The sequence below is a fragment of the Mytilus californianus genome, unplaced genomic scaffold (assembly GCF_021869535.1).
Source record: "Mytilus californianus isolate M0D057914Y unplaced genomic scaffold, xbMytCali1.0.p SCAF_10, whole genome shotgun sequence".
Taxonomy (NCBI): Eukaryota; Metazoa; Mollusca; class Bivalvia; order Mytilida; family Mytilidae; genus Mytilus; species Mytilus californianus.
In genome coordinates, this window is record NW_026262582.1 from 77,741,451 (window position 1) to 77,757,146 (window position 15,696).

General features: G+C 33.2%; 1 protein-coding gene across 1 annotated transcript; it reads left to right on the forward strand.

Annotated features, from left to right (window-relative positions):
• The first annotated feature begins 1,157 nt into the window (after window positions 1-1,157).
• On the forward strand, window positions 1,158-12,016 carry LOC127718583 (ankyrin-3-like). Its single transcript, XM_052224648.1, has one exon. The coding sequence runs from the start codon at window positions 1,314-1,316 to the stop codon at window positions 4,413-4,415; it is 3,102 nt and encodes a 1,033-aa protein (XP_052080608.1). The 5' UTR covers window positions 1,158-1,313; the 3' UTR covers window positions 4,416-12,016.
• The last annotated feature ends 3,680 nt before the right edge of the window (window positions 12,017-15,696 follow it).

Here is a 15,696-nt window from a genome sequence, read left to right on the forward strand (position 1 = left end):
TTGTCGTATTTTTTTTTGTCGAGTTTCCAGTGCAAAACAAAAATATATAAATGTAGGAAAGGACATTTCTTATGGTTTTTATTTGATTTATTTTAAGTAAGTTCCTTTGTGTAAATATCGGCTTTCATCTCGAATATTCTAGATCAGTAGAATTTACGTCATACTACCTTCACCACATTGTAAGCTGCTTTTTCGACAAACCACTTTGCAATTACTTGACGTATGTTTCATATTCCAGATATAAGTGTAAATTGAAATATCTTAATTATTCCCAAAATGTTATGCAAAAATATTCATACATTTATTTAATAACAAGAATGTGTCCCTCGTACACAGATGCTCCATCCACACTATCATTTTCTGTGTTCAGTGGACCGTCAAAATATGGTAAAAACTCTAATTAGAAAGATCATATCATAAGAAACATATGTACTAAGTTTGAAGTTGATTGGACTTCAACTTCATTCAAAACTACCTCGAGCAAAAACTTAAACCTGAAGCGGGACAGACGGACGAACGAACGGACGGACGAACAGACGAACGGAAGAACGGACGCACAGACCAGAAAACATAATGCCCATAAATGGGGCATACAAATCAAGAGATATATGTTATCAGATTTTTCTCGTTTACACAATTTTTACTATAAAAGTACAGACGTTCCTGTATTTATTTCATTGTAACCAGATATATATTATTCTTCTTAAGTTTATGACACAACTTTATATTTACATAGTCGAACATGAGTCTTTTTCAATTCATTTTTTTTAGCTCAAAGACAAGAAATAAGAGACTGGGAGCAAGAGCAAACTACCTTTGTAGAAACAAGAGCAACACGTCACATACTTGAATCTCTCCACTTGAATAACTGCATTGTTGTGACCGGAAGCTCAGGTTGTGGAAAATCGTCAATCATACACCATGCTGCCTTACACTTACGTGACAGGTTTGGATATGAGATAACACCTGTTTTAACAGGACCAACAGACATTATAAATTATAATAAAGAAAACAAAAGACAAGTATTTGTTGTAGATGACATTTGTGGAAAAGATACAATCAACACGCGTACATTACAGATATGGAGTGATTGTTCCGAAAAGATGGAAAAAATATTCAAAATTGCAGAAAAAGAAGTTGCAAATAATAATAAAAATAATGATGGCACTGTTTCAAAGGTAACAAAATCAAAAATACTAATTTCTTGTAGACGGCATATATATAGAGAACCAGAGTTTCAATGTGTTGCATTACTCAGAGAAAAAGAATGTTATTTATTGTCACCAGAGTTGTGTCTTCTGCAGGAGGAACGAATGTGTATGCTACGTCAGTACCTTCCAGCTGACACAATGGACGAATTGAATGAGAAACAATTCATAGAGAACGTTGATTTCTTTCCCTTGGTTTGTAAAATGGCAACAGGCACAAAACCCGAAGATATCCAGAAACTGTTTGAAGCTCCCTTGAAAATCATCAAATTGAACCTACAAAAAATTATACATGCAAACAAATACCAATTTTGCGCTCTAACTTTGTGCATTTTATTTGACGATGGATTCAATGAAGAATGGCTGGATTTCAGAGCAGCACCAGAAAAAGAGAAGTACAAAATTAAAGGCATTATTGACGAATTTGACATAAAGTTTGAAAAAGAATTGTTTAGAAATTATTTAAAATCAGGTTTTACGATATTAGATGGTCCCTTTTTAAAACAGACAGGCACGGAATATAGAATAGTACATGACATGATATATAAGTTGGCAGCTGTTACCTGTGGACAGGAATGTACAGAATGTTTTATCAAATATGCCCCTTCCGGATTTATTCGGGATCTTTTTATCTTTGAATCTCTTACAGCAGCTCAAGGAAATGATGATTTAATTGCAATATCGACATACCAAGAAGAAGAGTTTTTTGAAAGACTGTTACGTGACTTAAAACATGATGACATTACAAGTACATTCCATAATAACCAGTTGGATAATCAGTTATTTATGGATGAGTTAATAGGATTTTTTGGAAGGAATAATGATGCAAAATCAGTCTTGAAGAATCTTGATTTAAGAGGATGCATTTTACAAAAGGACCATGATTATCCATGTTTTTCTCCGTGTAAGACAGACTGTAATACAACACCTTTGATAGAATCAGCTTCAAGAGGTTACTATGACATTGTTCAGTTTCTGATTGGTAATGTTAAATGCAACGTGAAAAACACAGACGGTCGTGGTAGGTCGCCTTTACACGAGGCGTCACATAGAGGACATTCAGATGTAATTAAAGTATTATTAAGGAATAAAGCTGTTATCAATCAGTGTGACAGACGGGGAAAATCGCCATTGTATTTGGCCTGTGAAGGGGGATACAAAGAAACAGTAAAACTTTTACTACAGTACAATGCTGATATCTCTCAGTGTGACGAAGATAAACGGTCTCCCTTGCATGCAGCATGTGGAGGAGGACACATGGATATAGTGAAATTGTTACTGAAGGAAAATGCTGATATCTATCAGTGTGATAAATACGAAATGTCTCCATTCTATATGGCCTGTAAAGGAGGATATACAGATACAGTAGTTTTTTTATTACAGTACAGTGCTGATGTCTTTCGATGTGACAAAAACAATTGTCCATTACATGTGCCATGTGAAGAAGGGCATATGGATATCTTTAAACTGTTACTAAAGAACCATGCAGGTATCTCTCAGTGTTCTCAGTCCCCTTTGTATTTTGCCTGTAAAGGAGGGCATATTGATATAGTGCAAATATTACTGCAGTTAAACGCTGACGTCTTGCAGCTTGCCGAATGCTCTAGTTCTCCATTGCTTATTTCCTGTGAAAAAGGACACACAGAAATAGTAAATCTTTTACTGCAAAACAATGCTGACGTCTCCGCCTGTAACACTTCAGGCCTGTCTCCTTTGTATGTGTCCTGTGAGAGAGGATATACAGAAATAGTAAAACTATTACTGAAGAGCAAAGCGAAGGTATATGAGTCATGTCAGTGTCACCCAGATAAAGACTCTCCATTGCATGTTGCATGTGCTAATGGACATACAGAAATTGTGGAAGTGTTACTGCAGTACAATGCGGATGTCTCTCTGCGTGACTATTACGGTAAATCTCCATTATTTGTGGCTATAAAAGAAGAACATGAAGAAGCAGTGAAGCTGTTATTGCAAAACAAAGCTGATCCCTCTGAGTGTTACAATGATGGGTATTCTCTATTGTTTATGGCCTGTCAAAAGGAATGTGTATATATTGTCGAACTGTTACTGCAGTACTGTGCTAATGTCAATCAATGTAACATTGATGGAGAATCCCCGTTGTTTACGGCCTGTCAGACAGCAAATATAGATATTGTCACATTGTTACTGCAGAAATGTGCTGATCTCGCTCTGTGTGACAATGAAGGAACCTCTCCATTGTATGTGGCATGTGAAAAAGGAAGTGTAGAAATTGTCAAATTGTTACTTGAAAACAATGCTGATCCATCTCAGTTTACCAATGATCAAATTTCTCCGTTATTTGTGGCTTGTCTATATGAATATGAAGATATTGTTAGACTTTTACTGAAGTACAGTGCTGATTCCTTGCATTGTAACACTGAAGAAGAATTACCGTTGTATGAAGCCTGTCAAAATGAAAATATAGAAATTGTAAAACTCTTACTACAGCACAGTGCTAATCCCAATCAGAATGACAACGAAGGATATTCTCTGTTGTTTGCGGCTTGTCAAGCAGACAATATAGCTTTAATCGAATTGTTACTGCAGCACGGTGCCAATGTCTCTCAATGTACCAATGATGGGGTGACTCCATTGTATGCAGCATGTGAATGGGGATGTACGGATTTAGTAACATTGTTACTCCATCACAAAGCTGATATATCTCGGTGTAACAATAATGGAGAATCTCCGTTGTTTGTGGCCTGTCAAAAACACGATTTAGATGTTGTCGAACTGTTACTGCAGTACAATGCCGATGTCTCTCTTTGTAACATTGATGGCGAGTCTCCATTACATGCAGCCTGTGAAGGAGGATCTATAGTCTTAGTAAAATTGTTACTGCAGAACAAAGCTGATCCCTCTCTGTGTAACAACAAAGGACAGACTCCGTTGTTTGTGGCCTGTCAGAAACTCGATATAGATGTTGTCCAACTGTTACTGCAGTACGATGCCGATGTTTCTCTTTGTAACAATGATGGTGAGTCTCCATTGTATGCAGCCTGTGAAGGAGGATCTACAGATTTAGTAAAATTGTTACTCCAGAACAAAGCTGATGTATCTCAATGTAATACAAACAGCCAGTCTTCATTGTATGTAGCTTGTCAAAAAAGTCATGTAGAAATCGTACAACTGTTACTTGCATGGAATGCAGATGTTAGAATGTGTGATAACAATGGTCATTGTTGATATTGCACGTAAATCACAGTGTGGGGCAATTGTAAATCTTTTGGAGAAGAATCTCCAATTAAAAGCGTCACAAGTAAGATGAGCAGTTAGTGCTAGAAAATATCAGTTACTATTTAAGAATTTCTTTTAATCATGGTTTACTAATTGTATCTTTTTGCAAAGACCTACAGTATGTAGATGATACAAGTAATTACGCGCATACGAGTAATTGATTAAAATATCTATGTAGAGTATTTATTTGGCAATATGTTTGATGGAATGTATGTAAATGGTTTGGCTATGTATGTAGAGTATGCAATTGACCATTATATGTATGGAGTGCAAAACATCAATTTGTATAAAGATGAAGTGTATATAATTTGTCTGTTTATGTTTTGAGTGAGTAAATGCTTTGTTTATGTATGTATAAGATGTAAATAAAAAGTATATACATTTGTACTTGATCAGTACAGATATGGACAATTGTTTTAAACTGTATTGTTAATATTTGTATGTAGTAATAGTAATTGATCAGTAAATTTACAGATCTAACATTGTTGGGTTGATGTTTAAACGAGTTGTATATATATATATAGTTCATAGAAACAGCTACATAATGTTCAGCATATCGATCCAGGAAGTGTATATAGTTTGTCATTGTGTAGATGAAGTGTACTGTGGATTCATTTTATTTTCATGGGTACCAATTTTCGTGGATTGAGGAACACTTGCATTTTAGTGGATATTTGATTTCGTGGTTTTCAAAAAGTCTGCATTAAATCATACAGCAAATTTGCAATTCGTTTACCATTTAAATTCGTGGTTTTCATGTAACTACGAAATCCACGAAAATTGGTATCAAACTAATAATAATGAATCCACCGTATGTTATTTGCTTGTGTGTTAAATGAAAAAGTTTCTGTACTGTTAAACATATGAATGAAAAGTTTGTAATTGTTGAGTATGTTAATTCATTTGTTGATTAGGACATATATTCATAGGGGGTATGTAATAACTTAGTGTAGTCATGTAGTGTATACCATTGGTAAATGTCGGCATCAAGTGTTAGCAATTCGTCAGTATGTGTAGGGAGTGTATATAAATGATTGGTGTATCTAAGAAGTGTTGGTAATTGATCAATAAATGTACGAAGCGTATGTCTTTAGTCAGTGTGTGTATGGAATACATGTATGCGGTCAGAGTATGCATGTCCGTATTTGTTATTGGTCAGTTATAAATGGATTTTGTATACTTGGTCAGTATGAAGTGTAGGTAATTGGTTAATATATGTATTGAGTGTAATGTATTTTTCAGTTTATGCATGGGTTTATGTCGTCATCTAGTGTTTATGTTTAGTGTATATAACTGGTCATTTCATGCATGGAGTGAATATGATAGGTCAATGGATGTATGGAGTGTATGTCATTGGTCCGTATATGTAAGAACTATATGAAACGTGTCAGTACATATACTTTTACTTTTTTATTATACTATACTTTTATCTATTAATTCAAATATTTGTTTATCTATTTATTGTAAAATACTTTTATCAGTCTATTGTAATTCATTTTTTATTAATTTATCTGTTTATTGTAATATACTTTAACCAAAGCTGCAAACAGAATTATTCGGAAGGGATATAGTTACGATACTATTGTCAGGTCATTAAGGATTGCATATTTTGGTATTATTATTGATTTACTCATAGGGTCTTTGCATCGGCAAAAACGCATTTATTCTAAAACCAGTTGTTGGCTTGATACGGGCTATGTTCTTCTCATAAATTTTATGATGGTATGCTACTAAACCCCTAACGGGAGGGATTGAACTTGATTTTCATATGATGAAGACATAATCTTTCAATCAGTTTAATTGAGGTCTCGAGCTGGCATGTCAGTATCTGCTAGTAGTCCTTTGTTAATTTATGTATCATTGTCATTTTGCTTAGTTTCTTTTGTTACCTATTCTGACATCGGACTCTGACTTCTTTTAAACTGAGTTTTACTGTGCGTATTGCTATGTTTTTCTTTATTCTACATTGGCTAGATGTATAGAAGAGGGTCGAGATCTCGTAAAACATGTTTAGCCCCGACGCATGTTTGCGCCTGTCCCAATTCAGGAGCCTCTGGCCTTTGTCAGTCTTGTATATTTTTTAATTTTAGTTCATTAATATGTTTTTGAGTTTAGTGTGACGTCCATTTTCACTGAACTAGTACATAATTTGTTTAGGGGCCAGCTGAGGACCACCTCCGAGTGCGGGGTTTCTCACTGTGTTGAAGACCAATTAATGGCCTTGTTGTCTGCTCTATGGTCGGGTTATTTATCTCTTTGATATATTCCCAATTTCCATTCTCAATTTTATTTTATCAGTGTTTTGTTATAAACATCAATTAGTTTATTGTAATAATCTTTAATCCGATAATTGTAATATATTTTAGTTATTCTATAGTAATATACTTTAGTTAGTTTATTGTAATATACTCTAATCAGTTTATTGTAATATACTTTATTGATTTTATTGTAATATACTTTAATCAGATTGTTGTAATGTACTTTAATCAGTTTATTGTATTTTACTTTAATCATTTTATGTTATATACTTTAATCAGTTTATTGTCGCATACTTTAATCAGTTTATTGTAATAATACTTTAATCAGTTTGCTATAATATACTTCAATCAGTTTATTGTATTATACTTTAATCATTTTATGTTATATACTTTAATCAGTTTATTGAAATAATACTTTAATCAGTTTTTGTAATAATACTTTAATCAGTTTGTTGTAATGTACTTTAATCAGTTTATTGTAATAATACTTTAATCAGTTTTTTGTAATAATACTTTAATCAGTTTGTTGTAATGTACTTTAATCAGTTTGTTGTAATATACATTCATATGTGTGTGTTCTCATAAAACAGATTGCGTTGCAATAGACACTTTTTAATGGTATACACACCTATCTGTTTGTTGTTATATGCATTTTTTAACGATATACCCTATTGGCCTGTTTGATGCAAGAGACACTCTGTATTTTAAATTTTTTTTAATAGTAGATAATTGAACTAAACAATTTGTTTGATTTAACTTTAGTGAACACTATTGAACTGTACCTTGAATAATTTGCCTTGATTGTTGGATTTGAACTTGTCAAATTAATTAAACATATTCCTTTCAATTCCTGATAAACAATTTCACAATACATATAAATTTATATTTTGCATATCGTTCGATTTAGAAAGGTTAAAGTATTTGAATTTTACACCACTTTTAAAATTTTAACATTTCTTTTGATTTCAAATCCATGTTAACATTCCTTATAAAATGTCTTCTTTTAATTCAGTTTTCAATTCTTAATTTTATAATAGAATGAATTGTTCGCTGTAAATACATTATATACTTACGGTTGTTGTAGTTTTGATTTGACATGTAATTGATTCATACCAATTAGAACATATTTTGTTTTCACTTTCTGTACATTTGGACATTTATGTACTGTCTGTTGTTACGTTTTATCTGTCAAACTTTCAAAGAATTTCACAAATTTGGCGAAAAAAGCTTTTTCATGATAAAAAAAAAATCCAGTGGATAGTTTGGATTAATTTGTTTCTCCTGGATAAACTAATAATTGAACTTTTTGACAGTAAAAATTGAAAAAAAAGTACGGGGTTTAAGAGTTAAAGACCTCAATAAATTTGTTAAGCCTTTTTTAAATGAAATCAAACTTATATCTAAAAAGTATTATATTCGCTTTCTATATTTTACAACAATTCTGAGGTTAACTTTTAATATCAGATATAAACAAATATTTGATATTTTCGAATTACTGAGGATTTTTTTTTACACAAGTAATAAATACATAAGCTGTACTTAGAAAACTTTCCGAAACTGTAGAACTTTAATGTTCTTCAACTAAGAACTTTTTTTGGCTTTTTAAGGTTTTTGATTTGAGAGTAACTGATGAGACATTCGAGGACCAAGCGCGTGTAGCGTACTAAATTTTAATCCTGGTCTCTATTATGAGTTTATTTACATACATAGACATCAATGACTGGAAAACCTTCATGATCTTTTTGATGATCAAGAAATAGCTGATGATTATTATCATCAGTTCAATTTTCAATGATTTACGAAATTGTGTTTTTTACGAAATCAACGTTTATTTTTAATTTTAGTCATGTTTGCTTGATTTTCTGTGGCATATGTATTTTTTCACTGGAGTGTATATCAATACTAAATATAGTTAAGGAATGGTTTCGTTTTAACTTTTTAATAAGTTTAATAAAGGTTCATAATATACAAGGTAGTCAAATTCAAATGGGCTATGTTAATACAAGTCAATAGTGATACAGTTAACAAATAGTTTATGATTAAAATGACAATCAATTGTCATTGTACCAATGGATGATGCCAATATATGGCGACTATGTATGTCGATATTGTATTAATTGCAACGGTCTGGATAGTAATACCATTCCTTCTTAGATACAACTGGTTAATATCATGCCTTGTATGCATTTGTTTACATTTTTTAAAAAGTTTGTGTTTTATGTTCGTTTGTTCTTTTGTTGTTTGTTTGTTTTGTTTGTTTTGTTTTATTTGTTCTTTTTTTGTTTTTTTCTGTGTTTGCGTTATAATCGTTTCGTGTCAGTACAATATTCATGTATATCAATAGATAATAATACTTAATACCAATATAACTGTATTTATATGTTTTATTCAACGAATTTTATTCAAACTATATATACAAACAAGAAATGATTGTAACAGGATGCTGTTACGAAGTCTCCCAAACGAAACTCTCATAATTCGTCATTCCTAGGGTCGCCTGACATCACAAAGTCCAGTGAAAATTGGTTTGGTCCAGTAAAATTATATGCTTAAGTGATGACTGGGGACAGACCCTGTATATCATTCAAATTTTTGTGACATGACGAACAGGAATATATATGGTATAGGGGTGGGGATCTCGACCATTTACAAGATATTTGAACTTTCTCAAATAGCAGGGGGTGGGGGTGATCCCTTGGGACTGACCCTATATATCATTCAAATCTTCTTGACATGACCAATATGAATATATATGGTTTAGGGGTGGGGATCTCGACCATTTACAAGATATTAGATCATTGGGGGACCCCTGGGGGACCCCTGGGAGACTGACCCTATTAATAATTCGAATCTTTGTGACATGACGAACAGGAATATATATGGTTTAGGGGTGGGGATATCAACCATTTACAAGATATTAGAACTTTCTCAAATGGCAGGGGGTGGGGGTGATCCCTGGGGACTGACCCTATATATTATTCAAATCTTCTTGACATGACGAATAGGATATATATTTTTTAGGGGTGGGGATCTCGACCATTTACAAGATATTAGATCATTGGGGGTGGGGGGTCCCATGGGGATTGACCCTATATATAATTTGATTCTTTGTGACATGACGAACAGGAATATATATGGTTTAGGGGAGGGGATCTCAACCATTTACAAGATATTAGAATGTTCTCAAATGGCAGGGGGTGGGGTTGACCCCTGCGGATTAATACTTTATTTCATTTGATGGACTGTATCATGACAAACAAGAATATATACGGTTTAGGGGTGGGTATTTCGACAACTTACAAGATATTAGAACTTTCTCAAATGGCATGTGGTAAGGCTGACCCCTGGGGACTTACCCTTCATTTCATTTAATGTGCTTTATCATGACAAACCAGAATATATATGGTTTAGGGGTGGAGATCTTGACCACTTACAAGATATTATAACTTTGTCAAATGGCGGGGGGTGGGGTGACCCCTGGGGACTAACCCTTTATTTGATTTGATGTGCTTTATCATGTAGAACATTTGCAATTATAAAGATTGTGTCTATCACTAACCGTTTTCAAGTTATAATCATTTAAAGATAAAAGAAATTAAAATCCCATAGGGTTCTATAGTAAACCCCTCCCTTCTTTTGGTCCCTCAAAGTACTTCTTTTCAGACCCAAATGCACAAACGAAACCCTGATTGCACCACTAGACATGTTAGTCTAACATATTGTGAAACCTTAAGTAAATTTGACTAGCGGTTTTGGAGAACGGGTGCGGACAAATTCATTTAAAAAAGTGGCGGAAGAGGAAGAGGGAAGAGGGAAGAGGGAAAATTATAATCATAACAAGAAGAACTGAGCAAAAACAATAACTCTTCCCAAACTTCGTTTGGGAGACTTAATAAAAGCATAACACTGATTTTTTTTTTGGAATAAAAAAACATGTGCTAGTTATACAGTACTATAGTATTTGTCTTTGCATATAGAACAGTTTTGCTTCAGTTCACAAATATTTTTTAGGGGACAATCGAAAGGCATATTCAACAGTTTAATTGTTAATGAACCTATCTTTGTTTTTTCTTGGGATATAATTGAATGAACAGCTGATTTTGACTTTGAACGCAGAAAGACTCAATGTACTATGTATTCTAAAAGAGATGATCAAAAATAAGCGTACAATCCTTCCTGTTTTTCTTCGTTAGTTTGATAATTAAGTCACTATTACAGACTAGCCTAAACTCGTGCTCTTGTGACTTAATAGATATAAGAAGATGTGGTATGAGTGCCAATGAGCCAACTCTCCATCCAAATAACAATTTGTAAAAGTAAACAATTTTAGGTCAAATCACTGTCTTCAACACGGACCCTTGTCTCACACCGAACTGCAAGCTATAAAAGGCTTATACAAAGTGTGACTTGGATGGATAGTTGTCTCATTGGCACTCATACCACATCTTCTTATATCTATACACATATGATATTGATATTGTGGTATTTCAAATCTATTTTGTTTTCTTCTTCAAAAGTGTCCTTTTCAAAACTAATCACTATTTGTTAATTGTTAATGTTTGGCTCATTACGCAATTTGTCATAAAATGACAAAAAATCAGCCATGTTTAGTGTTGGTTAAACTGGTAGATATGCCTTTATATTCAAATAATTTTGTCTAATCAGTAGTAGCATGAACCGTCGTTGTAGATGGACCAGGTTCTTAAGAATGTACTTAGATGAAATTGAGAAAAATCTAGAATTTAAAATTGATACAACAAGTCAGAAGAGCATTAGTTAAGGAACAAATAAATTTTCACATATTGACAGGGTATGGAACTTCTTGTTGAGATATTTGATTTTAAAGAAATGGCGGGAAAGGCTGACTGATACTTTTACCTTATATTTAGCATTGACATCAATTTGGTCTCAAATGATGAGAAAACAAATCTAAAATATGCTTTAATTTTGGTAATGACTTTTTTATTGAAGTCTTCTATGAATAGAAAAATTGGTGATATGGGGCAAAATATTTTAAACTGTATCGTAGTGATAAGAAACAATGAGTTCGATCATCTGACAAAAATTCCTGAACCTGACTTGACTACATCCTTAATAAGCAAAAATAATGGTAACAGTTCGATTTTTTTTTCTACTTTACTCTTGATTGTTTAAAATAATTAGTTGAACTCAAATCTTAGGTTTTATTTGTTTATACAAGTATTAGCATTGTATTTTTAATTTCGTAGCATTGACATTTGTACTAACATATATAATGAAAGACAAATAATGAATAAATTTATATGAACGATACAGCTTCTTGTGTTTTATTATTGAAACCTGATAAAAAACTTATGTGCAGAACAAAAATGTAGATGAAATCTAAAAAACAACAACCCAACAATTTCCAGCGAAACGTTTTTCTATGACATTAATTTTTTTTTCATTGATATTCGACCTTATAATCATTCCACTAATTGATTAAACCGAGTTGATAGCCTGTCATTCAGTGGAAGTCGTTATTTTTCAAGTTCGAATTGTTTTACTTTTGACATTTTGTGACCTATTATAACTGACTATGCTGAGTTGGTTTTACTCGTTGTTGAAGGTTATACGGTGACCTATAGTTGTAAACTTCTATGTCATGTGGTCTTTGGTGGAGAGTTGTCCCACTGGCAATCATATCACATCACCTCTTCTTATTTTTGTATACAGCACAGTTTATGAACTGTGAAAAGGAAATGAAGATGAAACATCGTTCAGACTATAAGCGTGTTATTTTTTATCAGTTTTGTCTTACATTTTTTTAACTGATATACTTTAGGTGAACACAAAAGGTTGAAAGGAAATGTTTATAGTAAACACAAAAAGCTTATCAAACATGAGAATAACAGCAACTGTAAATAAGCTTAAAGCTGTTTCTTTTAAATTGATCATAACAATAATATTAGTCCCTTCTTTAAATAACTGATGAGAAGAAAAGCAACTCTAAAGAACCAAATCGACATAGATGGGTGCTGAGAAAGGTCATACAAGTGTAAATTGTGTAGAAGTCACATTAAAAAATGTCACGGTCATGGTGACGATAATGAGGACATATCCATGACCATGTGCTACACAGGTAGCATGTAAAGGGCAAAACATTTATAAATATAAAAAAAGAGATGTGGTTTAATTGCCAATGAGACAACTCTCCACAAGAGACCAAATGACACAGAAATTACATTATAAGTCATCGTACTGCCTTCAACCAATGAGCATAGCCCATACCGCATAGTCAGCTATAAATGGCCCCGAAATGACAAATGTAAAACAATTAAAATGAGAAAACTAACAGCCTAATTTATGTACAAAAAATGAATTAAAACAAATATGTAACACATCAACAAACGACAACCACTGAATTTGGTTCCTGACTTGGGACAGGCACATATATACAGAATGTGGCGGGGTTAAATATGTTTGCGGGATCCCAACCCTCCCCTAACTGGGACAGTGGTGTAACAGTACAATATAAATACTATACACATCAGTTAAGAGAGGCTTACCTTATCAGATGGATACAAATAGAAACACATCTAACAAAAAACAGAGTGGACGTAGCTTAGTACTTGTATATCCCAACATCAAAAAGACACTAAGTACAGATCTGCGAGTTTTCGCAGTTACTGACAGCTAGTTCAGAGCCACTAACAATTAATATAAAGAAAAATCATACATCTAAGACTAAATTATCAATCAGTACACATCAAACATCCAATGGATCTAGTGTAAAGACGTCATAAACAGGCAGAAAAAAGCATGACCTTGTGCAAATTCCGGGCACGGTAAACAACATTTCCATAAAAATGAAGATGAACTATCCCGTTTGAAATAAGTTTTCTACAGGTACAACCAAACTTCAAAACCAAATCTTTATATCTATGGAAGAGGGACGAAAGATACCAAAGGGACAGTCAAACTCATAGATCGAAAACAAGCTGACAACGCCATGGCTAAAAATAAAAAAACAAACAGACAAATAATAGTACAAATGAAACAACAAAGAAAACTAAAGACTAAGCAACACGAACCCCACCAAAAACTGGGGGTGATCTCAGGTGCTCCGGAAGGGTAAGCGGTTCCTGCTCCACATGTGGCACTTGTCGTTTTTAAGAATTTAGTAAAGGTTTTAAGTAATGTGAGGTAACGAAATCCCTGGCTTAACAATTTACCAGTAATACATAGATAACGTTCGTTAAAACAAAAACGTCACAAAAGACACGGGCATAGCGAACGAGTTGTGAAATATAAACACCGGAAGATGATGCCAAAGGAACATCACCATCAAAATAGGGAAAATTAGCAATAGGGAACGAAAAATCGTCCCTCTTGTCGTAAATCTTAGGCTGGAGTTTCCCGTGTAAAACCGAAATTGCTATATCTAGGATTGGACAGTTTTAACCGTTTAAATTTGATTTATTTAAAGTAAGTTCCTTTGGGTAATTTTCGGCAGTATATTTAGAAAATTCTTGATTATTAACAAAAAAAAAAGATAACGGTAATTGTTGTTGAATTTATCAAATAAATGCAATTTGGACGGGTCTTTACTGAGTTTGGTCATAAACTGTGATTCATAACAGTGCAAAAACAAATCTGCTATTAAAGGGGCGCAATTGGTGCCCATTGGAATACCTACAACCTGTCAATAAACTTTGTTGCCGAAACGTCCATAAATATTATCAAGGAGAAAATTAACAACTTCAATCATCTCATCACACCTCCAGTTAGTATATCTAGCATATTCACCTAGCTCATCAGAGATGAATGCTTTAAACGAGTTGCAGCAAATATATTTGCATTCAGATTTACCAAACGACCATTTAATCAAATAGGATTTTTTTTGTTTGGTAAGATTGTGTGGTAGTGTGGTGTAAAGAGTAGATATAAATTCCGTCTCACACATATATCATTAAATGTTGAACTCATTCGATAAAGTGTGCAGTTTATAGCGTAGACAAAACGCCAGTCCCACATATGTATCAATAAGCTTTGACATCATTGTATACTGTATGTTGATTTATATTAAAGATAAAGTGTCGGTTCAACATATGTCATTTAGGACATTTTTAACTTCACAAAGTATTTATACCGAGTGATAAGAAAGCGTCCGTCCCACATATAATTAAATCATAAGCTCTGATTTCAATTTATATAGTATGAATATTTGAAGGTTCCAGAAAATTTAATACAGTATATAGATGTACAGATGCGTTTTTACACCTTTATATTTTTAACGCTGATCTCATTTTATGACATTTTATTACAGATGATTACAAATATAAACGCTACCTTGTATACGTAAAAGCAAGATTTTAAACGATTATTGCAAAAGGTATTTCGGATCACTAGGGGTTTTCATCCGTTCGACATTCAAATGTTTAGTGCTTTGTCTGTGATTATTGGTTTAGAAATACATTATTTTTCGTAATCGTCGATTTTTATTAATTTCCAAACATAAGAAAACGTCATTACAAAATAAATGTTAGTCTTAGCATGCTTAGATGCATGATTTTTTTTTAGTTGGCTTTGAACTAATGTCAGAATGTGCGAGCACTCTAAGATTTGTATATAGGGTTTTTGTTGTGGGGATGTATAAATACCTTGCCACGTCCGGTCTGAGTTTTTGTTAGATGTATATACTGTACACAACTATCACATGCTAAGGAAGGGTTTGGTGCCATCAACCTACTATTACCCCGCCACATTATGTATGTGACTTTTGTAAGTCAGTAGCCTGTCATTCAGGAGGTCTCGTTTGTTGCTGTATATCATATTTGTTTCACGTTCATTATTTTGCACATAAATTAGGCCGTTAATTTTCTTGTTTGAATATTTTTACGTTTTTCACTTCGGGGCCTGTTATAGATGACTATGCGGTATTGGTTTTATCCATTGTTGAAATCCGTATGGTGACCTGAATTATAAGCTTCTGTGTCATTTGGTCTCTGATG